General features: G+C 36.8%; 2 protein-coding genes across 3 annotated transcripts; one reads left to right on the top strand and one right to left on the bottom strand.

Annotated features, from left to right (window-relative positions):
• Positions 1-211: 211 nt before the first annotated feature.
• On the bottom strand, positions 212-2,220 carry LOC140975911 (clathrin coat assembly protein AP180). Its single transcript, XM_073439842.1, has one exon. The coding sequence runs from the start codon at positions 2,101-2,103 to the stop codon at positions 280-282; it is 1,824 nt and encodes a 607-aa protein (XP_073295943.1). The 5' UTR covers positions 2,104-2,220; the 3' UTR covers positions 212-279.
• A 1,063-nt stretch (positions 2,221-3,283) lies between these two features.
• LOC140975278 (uncharacterized) lies at positions 3,284-8,608 on the top strand. 2 transcript variants are annotated; one of them, XM_073438903.1, is made up of 19 exons: positions 3,284-3,436; positions 3,982-4,099; positions 4,233-4,420; positions 4,516-4,623; positions 4,748-4,812; positions 5,079-5,184; positions 5,741-5,824; positions 5,959-6,105; positions 6,186-6,314; positions 6,403-6,470; positions 6,658-6,691; positions 6,782-6,866; positions 7,032-7,099; positions 7,176-7,289; positions 7,379-7,414; positions 7,522-7,608; positions 7,686-7,777; positions 7,854-7,985; positions 8,246-8,605. In XM_073438903.1, the coding sequence occupies exons 1-18, from the start codon at positions 3,311-3,313 to the stop codon at positions 7,978-7,980; spliced, it is 1,782 nt and encodes a 593-aa protein (XP_073295004.1). In that variant the 5' UTR covers positions 3,284-3,310; the 3' UTR covers positions 7,981-7,985; positions 8,246-8,605. The 2 variants fall into 2 exon arrangements, with proteins under 2 accessions (XP_073295004.1, XP_073295005.1); XM_073438904.1 differs by lacking the exon at positions 3,284-3,436 and having other exon boundaries at positions 3,979-4,099; positions 4,133-4,420; positions 4,516-4,637; positions 4,753-4,812; positions 8,246-8,608.
• The last annotated feature ends 315 nt before the right edge of the window (positions 8,609-8,923 follow it).

Raw genomic sequence — 8,923 nt, 5'->3', positions numbered from 1 at the left:
TAATACTGATATCTAAGGGATATGATACAATACCATCAAATAGACACACATATCCGAAATCATGGTCAATTTTTTTATTAATAGTCTAATTTATTAGTAATAAACCAAGTTTTCAATTATCATGGTATAATTAAGATTAAAATTAAATAAATGGAGAAATCAAATAGTTTCTACCTACAATAAGATTAAGAACCAATAAATGAAATGGCAAAATCATGATCTTGTTCATGTCAAATAAATAATGAAATCGAGGAGGAAGAAAATAAAGGGTAAATCAATTTAAACCATATGTTTAGCAATAATCTTTTTCTGATTTTGCAACCACAACTGTTGTTCGTGCTGTATATTATTCTGATTCGTCGAAGTACTGAACGCATGTTCGCCTGAAAATGCATTGAAGGGATCGTTCTCGTTGTGCAAAAACGATGATTCTTGATTCGAATTCTGTGCAGAAAAAGTTGGAGTTTCTTGAAATGTAGGCGCTACTACTGTAAATAGCTGTACACTTGATGGTTCAAGATCCTGTAGAAATGGATTGTAGTGATTGTTCTTCGATGGGACCGTGTCGAATAATACAGGCTCTGAACCGTTTTTCGAAATATCTGCATCTGTTTTTTGTACTATGAAGGCATCCAACTTGTCACCATTAGAGGTTTTTGATGAATTGGCTGATGTTGATGACAAAGTTTCAACGAGCACAAGCTCCCAATTTTTTGAAACCGAGTAATCCAAAGATATTGGCTGATTCTGCTCTAGCTGATTAAGCTCTTGTTCCTTTTCGTCCTGCTCGGACCAGTCGCTCAACGAAACTAGATCAGCCATTGAGTTTGAGACAGGCAAAGATCGTGTCGAACAGGAGTCACTTATCCTAAACGCGTCGTCCCTCTGTGAAGGTTTGTCGAATTGATCCGAGTAAGCCTCTAGATCAATGGAAATAGCAGGGCTTATCCCACTCTCGGTAGCGCTTATGAGGTCTTCTAGTGAGGTACATTGTGAACCAAATTCAGAAGTTCTCTTGGAGTATGAACTTGTTGCCACCGAGAATTCGGACTGCCCTCCGTAGCTGTCGTGTCGTGCTGATCTCGAAGCAATACTAGGAGTTGACGGAGCCGGGAGAAGCAGAAGCTTGTTTGTGGGCTTCGCAGTACATGAAAAAGAAGACTGATCTTTCAAGAATTCTTGCAGTGTCTCGATAAGTTCCTCGGATATCGTCTGCACGCTCGGATACTCCGAGGTCCTCCCTACGCCTATGCTTTTGCACAAGTCATAGAAAGAACTTAGTTCTTGGTATTGCTTCGAAGCCTTGATACATGCCTGAAAGGCAGACACACAATTCTGATGTTGTAAATGAAAAAAACTATCCAAAAGAAGGGACAGCCCATCAGAAATGTCTTTGTACAGTTCAAAACTTTCTTGCACCACAGCATACACAGAAATATGCACCAAGCGATTCGTTTTCGCAGCACCGGTAGGCCTAGTGCCAATAGCACGATCAAGCAACCGTTGCCAATACGAGATTTTATCGAGCAACATCGCTGGTTTCATGTCATGGACCGGTTCGTTAGCTTTGCGACTTTGTCTCCTATGGTAGCTCCAACTTTCCAGCTCCTTGTTCTTATATCTTCGCTGAAGCTTCCCCGTCAGAAAGCACTCCAAACGCTCATCAAGGTACAGAGCAAACGTACGCACAAAGGCGGTGAAATCCCATGGACTCGAATTCGAATCATCCCGGAAGCCTGAAAGGTTGAGAATCTTGGCTCCTCTCTTCATTGCATGGAGGACTTCTCTAGGGAAATATGGATCACCATCTTGGAATATTCGAAGAACGAGCATCAACGACTTTAACGCCACAACCCAATTACGGGTCCGGCCTATTCGTTTCCCGATGGCTCGAGCGCAGGCAGCCGCATGGACTTTGTTGGAGGAGACTATCTGCAGGACTTCAGAAACATATTTGTCATCGATGGGGACATCATCATGTGTCGTGGCTTTGAGGACCGAAACTTCAAGATTCGAACAATTGTTGCTCGAGACGACCTTGGCAAGACTGATGCTGGTTTGATCTTTTACTGCACCAATTGCTTTCTTAAGCTTGCTTGGCATTTTTGGACATGGAAGATTGTTGAAAATATTGATGATATTTCTTGAATGTCTGGGGAAGAAGGAGAATGGAGATCCTTGCAGGGAGATTAGTTTGTGAATGGCAAACAAAGAGATCTCCTTGAGTCTCTCCTAACCTCACAAGTTTTCAGCACCTTAATTTCCCTTTTAATTTTACACTTGATAGCATTAATTGGTATTGAAATCTTAACATTAAAAATCATAATATATATATTATACTTCAAATTTATAGAACTTTAAGAATTTTTTTGTATATATTCAAGGATGCGCATAAAGACAATTTTGATTGATGAACATTTGAAAAAAGTTAAGAATTTAAGGAAGTATTTGCAACATATTCTGATTTAGATTACAAAGAAATGAGGAAAAATTAAAAAAATGAATAATGCCTGAAAATCAGAAGTGGATATTTATACACCATTTTTTATAAAATGTCGAATAAGTATACATGATCGATCATAGTATCTAATAGTAGAATTAATTTATTAAAACTTTCAAATACTGGTCTCAAATAAAATTGCAATCCCTCTAACTTGCTATCCAAATACTGTATAATATATGAATGAGAAATGTGTTTTTTGATTTAAAACGGGAAATTTTTGGTTCCATTTTATCATATATTAGCCAAAATTATGTGTCTTTCGTTTTTTTGGTGATTTTAATTTTTTTATAGAGTATGTCTCTTGTAAGACAGTCTCACGAATCTTTATCTATAAGACGGATCAATCCTAACGATATTCACAATAAAAAGTAATACTCTTAGCATAAAAAGTAATATATTTTTTATAGATGATCCAAATAAGAGACATGTCTCATAAAATACGACCCGTGAGACCGTCTCACACAAGTTTTTACCTTGTTTATAATCAAGAGTGTTGATATGATACTGCATAGATCAGTATTATGTTGATGTGTCATGCCAGCACTTAATCACATTACATTATTAAAATCAATAAAATAATAATAATGAGATTGAGCTTGAAATTTAATGATATAAGATAGACAAAAATTATTAAAATAAATATAAAATTAAAATTGTAATATTTATTTTTGTTAAAATACAGTAGTAAAAAAAAATCTATTGATTCTGTCCGTGCGGCTCACAAGATTTGAAGTGCATCCTACTTAAGATTTACGTGTCTAGTTCTACACTGTATAATTCTGCAGGCAGATCGGCAGAAAACGGGAAATGGAGATGAACAGGTATGGAGTCTCTTTCTTCCGACAGTCCTCGTTTGCCGCTCGCCCACAGCTTCTACCCACAAAAAAACTTATTAGCCTGCAAGTGCAAGCCTCTACTCCCTCAAGAACCCAAGTATACTTCTCTTTTCTTCTCCTGAATTCATCATTTTTATTCATTTGCGGCATCCTTAGTGCTCACTGTATGTTTGATGTTATTATTTCACCCTTTTGGGTGCTATGCTTGCTTAGTATATCAACTAATTAAGTTGTAGTTATACAAACTCTCACTGTGTATATTACTTGTGATGGAAGAAGAGCGAATTCTATATGCTGCCCGTACTAACTAAATCTGTCATTTGTATGACGGGAAGATCCATGATCAATTCTTCGACGTCCAAGTCCACTTATGATAGAGGATAAATGATTATCAAGTACATTTTGGGGGGCATAATTCCGATTTCCCATTCCATTTTGATATGTAACTTGTTCTTTCTTGGAACTTTGGAACAGAAGTAAGCATCGTATTGTGTTCAGACCTTTCGTCTCGGCATCCCCACCTGCATGAATTTTGTATGTTAACGCAGATAGAAATTTGAAGACATCGAACCGACCGTACATATATTTCATGTTCTTTTAGCTTCCTGGTTGGGGCTCAATTTATTTCAACTTTGATTGCAGAGGATAATGGAAAGTATACCAGTAAATGGGGAAGTCGGTGGTGCTGGTGGTGCTTACTCGTATAATGCTTTGAAAAGAATGGACAATTTGTGGTCCAGCATTTGCTCTGCTTCACCAGGTAGATAATATTATTCAAATATAATCGAATTAGATAGATAATATTATTCATTAGGCGATATAATCTAATTAGAATGTGTAGCATGTTCATACAAGTAGGGTGGAGAAGATTGATAGAGCAAATTCTCGTGCAGTTGTCCAAGAACCACAACAAGTGGTTACCAATGCTCCCACTTTATTTCGTGATTCTGAAATGGCTGACAAATGTACTGATATGTTTGACATCATAGTTTGCGGTGGAACTTTGGGAATTTTTGTTGCTACTGCATTGAGTTCTAGAGGTCTTCAAGTGGGAATTGTAGAAAAGGCTGCACTGCAGGGGGTATTGTAGCATTTTGAGAACATCGGGAAACAGTAAATTTTTCCGGAAAAGTCATTTTGTTTGAGACATAACCTTTGATTGTTTTTGTTGGTTAGAGGGAACAAGAGTGGAATATATCTAGGAAAGAGCTTTTGGAGCTCGTTGAAGTTGGCATTCTAACAGAAGATGACATTGATCATGTTACCGCTGCCAGTTTCAATCCTGTATGGTCACAAATGTTAGCGAGAGGTTTCAGAGTTGAAAACTGGTGTTGAGATGTTTTGTATTTGGACTGAATTCATACACCAAAATAATGTTTCTTAACTATTTATTTGAACGTTCATGCAGAACAGATGTGGATTTGAAGGGAAGGGTGAGATTTGGGTTAATGACATCCTTAATCTTGGTGTTTCGTAAGTGTTTTATTGTGTTCCTATTCTATGTGGTGGTTCTATAATATTTGGTATATGAGTGGTTATTACCTTCGGAAGCACCACAACTGTCGCATGAGATTGTTTTCATACAATATGTGAACCCTAGAAATTTGTTTTAACCCATGGTTATCTCAGCCTTTTTTTCACATTGTGCTTTTCATGCTCTTTGTGACTATTGTGAAATGAATTTTTTTGAGTAAATATCTAATTTCTCTGTTTGTTTCCCTCTGTTCTGCTCATTGCAGGCCAGCCAGGCTTATAGAAATCATGAGAAAGCGTTTCACCTTCCTTGGTGGTGCCATCTTTGAGGGGTGTGGTGTGTCAAACATATTCGTTCATGAGGATGCAGCTGTAAGAATACCTACCACGACAAGTCATAAACAACCTAAATGTGATTAGGTTTTTGAGCTTAAACATATACAGTACAATTTGTTGAGATGAATGAATGCCACTGTCGTGCCCTAATTAAATGAGTCTGCACAAGCGGGATCATATACATAATTGGCTTCGTCTGTAACTATTTTGTGTCTATTTTTGGCTTAGCGAAGTTGTTAAAAAACATATTGTATCTTTATATAAATCGATGTGCACTGCTCTTATAATCTGATTTGGGATGGGTCATGGGTATTACATCTACACGATAACCAACTAGTCGAAAATTTAGAGGCTAAAACTTGGGATGTGAAATTAAGAATTGCTAAAATATGTGTTACTCCTAAGGCTCAGGGTAAATATTAATCTCTTTACCTGTGCAGATATATTAAGACATCAGATTTTATAATATGTTTCAAGAAAGAAATATGACCTTTGTTGAATGAACAGTGTAAAGACTAATGATAATGAAAATAAGCCATTGCAATGCTTCAGGGTTCTTTCATTTGAATTATTTCTCTTCTTTCCTTGTTAGGTATTGAAACTATCAGATGGAAAGATTTTGACATCACGCCTCATTATTGATGCTATGGGAAACTTTTCTCCAGTTGTCAAGCAAGTTGAGTATTCAACTTAAAACTATGGACATCATTGCTTAATTCTTACTTTCAATTACAAAATTATTTCTTATGGATAATTTGTCCTCAAAAAAGTTTTACGACAACTGCTTCTCGTGCTTTTAAGCTTTGACAGATAAGGAATGGAAGGCAACCAGATGGTGTGTGCCTTGTTGTCGGCTCTTGTTGTCGTGGTTTTAAAGAGAATTATACAAGTGATGTGATATTTAGTAGTGCTTCAGTGAAAACGGTTGGCCAGTCAGAAGTACATTACTTCTGGGAGGTGTTACATGTCCCATTGCTCCTCGTTTACTGCACCAACAGTTTAGTTTCTTGTGATGATTTGGTTGGATTCTTTTTCAGGCATTTCCAGCTGGATCGGGTCCACTTGAGCGAACAACATACATGTTCACATACCTTTTTCCCGAACCAGGGTGCCCCAAGTTGGAAGAGTTACTTGAAGATTATTGGGAATTGATGCCCAAGTATCAGGTAGCATTCTAGGCTGGGGACGATCAGGTCCTCTGACCAAAATAAATATCACTTTATGGTTTACAATTATATTATACAAAACTTACAGGGTGTGTCTCTCGAGGATCTGGAGGTTTTGAGAGTTATATATGGCATTTTTCCTACATACCGCGACAGGTAAACGTTGTTGATGTCCATAAACTAAAGTAATGTACTTGCATCTGTAGTAGCTCTGGTATCTCAACTGACCTATTGCAGATCTGATGTTTAACTTATACACCATTGGAGATTTAGCTTACTTGCTCTGACTTTCGTTTTATTTTTTATTTTTTATGTAAATGGCTCTGGACTGACTCTACTGCAGTCCATTACCAGCAGCTTTTGATCGTGTTTTACAGGTGTTGTACCTTGCGTCTTTTCAAAGCCTCAATATATTCCGCTCTATTCATGTTCAATGAATGCCACTATGTGTATGATATTATCTGCAGTTTGGGGATGCTAGTGGTGTACAATCTCCAGTGTCTTTTGGTGGTTTTGGGAGCTTGACCAGACATCTTGGAAGATTAACAGATGGTATAAAATGTTTTACGATACATGCAGAAAACTCTCGGCTTATATCATTTTTATTTGTCAAAATTTGAATTTGTATTCCTATATATATCTTGATAAATAAAACTTTCAATGAAGGAAACAAATGTTTGCAGTTGTAGTAACAATTTTCCTCTCATGAGATTTAAGGCATATATGAAGCAGTTAGCAACGATTTTCTGGACGCCCGGAGTTTATCTCTGCTGAACCCTTACATGGTCAGGTTTTGTTTCTTCCTACAATCCTACAGTATAGATACCACTCTTGTGTTGATTAAATTTAGCATATATGCAGCCTAATTTAAGCTCATCCTGGTTGTTTCAAAGAGCCATGTCAGCCAAAAAGCAGTCCAATGTCTCACCTAATTTCATAAACGAACTTTTATTTGTCAATTTTCAGAGCATGCAGGTAGCTATTAACCAATTTTTTCGCTCTTGCTCATAGCCGCATTTCCTTGATCGGTTATTTGTTCTTCCAAACTCTTTTTTTTCCTTCAGAAACTAGGGGATCCAGTGCTTCGCCCATTTCTTCAGGTTATTAAATCATCTTTCATTTCTTATGTTACTTGAATGCAAGTCTTCTCACTCCCTTTTCCTTAGCTTATTTCCCCCACATTTTGCCTTGATGTCTTTTGATGCAGGATGTCATACAATTTGGTCCTCTCGTTAAGACGCTAGGCCTGGTAATGTTCACCAGACCTCTTATCATACCATCTATATTCAAGAAGGTAGAGCAAACATAATGGCTTCTTGTATACCTGATACAGTCTTGAAAATTTCAAACTGACTCTTTTCTGATATGAAGGTTGGTATTCTGGTGCTGTTCGACTGGTCCGGACATTTTGTGATGTTGGGACTTTATACATTTCTTTCCTCCTTCATCGACCCTTTGCTAAGGTAATCATGTTCTTCCTTTGACTTGTTGAGCCACGAAGAAAAAACGGTTTCTTGAGATAAATATAACTCGTTTCAGGCACTTGTTGGACTCATTTCCGGTTAAGACAAAATATGAATGGAAGCAGAGGCTTGAGGCATGGAAGTATGGATCTGGTTTGGACTACAAATGGAGCGATTCTAGTGAACATGACAGACCAAGATGACACTGGTAAAAACTCCTTCTTACCCAACTCTAGTATGCCGTGAATTAATCAACGCAAAATCATAATTCGTCCCAATACGGTTTTAGGAAGCAAAAGAAGCCAGGATATAGCTATAATGTTTTCTTTTGAGTTTTGGATGTGATTGGGAAGCCAGAAAAGTTGAATAATCGAGTTTTTTTTTCCCTTAAATTGTTTTAACTTGGAATTACTTATCCTTGCCGGAAATGATGCAAAACTTGTTTCATTTGCACAGAGCGGGTTGAAGGACGTGGATTTCAGAAAAAGATTTGATTCAAGGACTTCAAATGATTCCATGTCGTCAAGTTAATTAAATATGTAAAAGGAGGGATTTCAAATCTTTGTATTTCAAAGACTGCTCAAACTAGTACGATGGAATAAACCGAGAATTTGAAATCCTTCCATCCGAATGCATGTTAAGCTTCGGGGATGATTTCAGGTGGTTCTCTTCACATGCAAAAATCCCATACCATCAATTTGATAGTGCTATTACATTCGGTATCGCAAGCATTTGTTAGATTTGTCTCGATTATTAGATTTGCATCAAATTAGAGTTCAATAAGTTTCGATTTTCAAATATACTTTCGAGTAATTAATCTTTTGTTCGAAGCGTGGGAGCTGCTTTAAACGTTATCAAAATTAAACGACTTAGAATTTGTTTGATACATTCCAAAAATTAAGTTCTAATGAAATGAATCAAGTTTCATTGTAATGTCACCGAATGGTAGTGGATAATTTTTTTTAGAAAATAATGTTGTATCGTTTTCTCGTGTTCAATAACGTAGCGGAATTTAAAATTTTTTATAAATATTTTGTCATACAAAATATGCTTGGATGTCGTGTGGACTAAAACATGTATATAATGTTTATTGAATTGCATTTAGTGAATAATCATTTAGCTCCAATTATTCTGGTTATTATGTGG

This window comes from Primulina huaijiensis, chromosome 4, assembly GCF_012295235.1.
Source record: "Primulina huaijiensis isolate GDHJ02 chromosome 4, ASM1229523v2, whole genome shotgun sequence".
NCBI lineage: Eukaryota > Viridiplantae > Streptophyta > Magnoliopsida > Lamiales > Gesneriaceae > Primulina > Primulina huaijiensis.
Note: the sequence above shows the minus strand (reverse complement) of the source record. Positions and strands in the feature narration are given on the sequence as shown.

Excerpts from the sequence above, each read along its gene's own strand:
- LOC140975911 (XM_073439842.1), bottom strand. The coding sequence starts at position 2,103 with ATGCCAAGCAAGCTTAAGAAAGCAATTGGTGCAGTAAAAGATCAAACC.
- LOC140975278 (XM_073438903.1), top strand. The coding sequence starts at position 3,311 with ATGGAGATGAACAGGTATGGAGTCTCTTTCTTCCGACAGTCCTCGTTT. Across the intron at positions 5,185-5,740 it reads TCGTTCATGAGGATGCAGCT|GTATTGAAACTATCAGATGG; the intron begins GTAAGAATACCT and ends TTTCCTTGTTAG. Across the intron at positions 6,867-7,031 it reads TCTTGGAAGATTAACAGATG|GCATATATGAAGCAGTTAGC; the intron begins GTATAAAATGTT and ends ATGAGATTTAAG.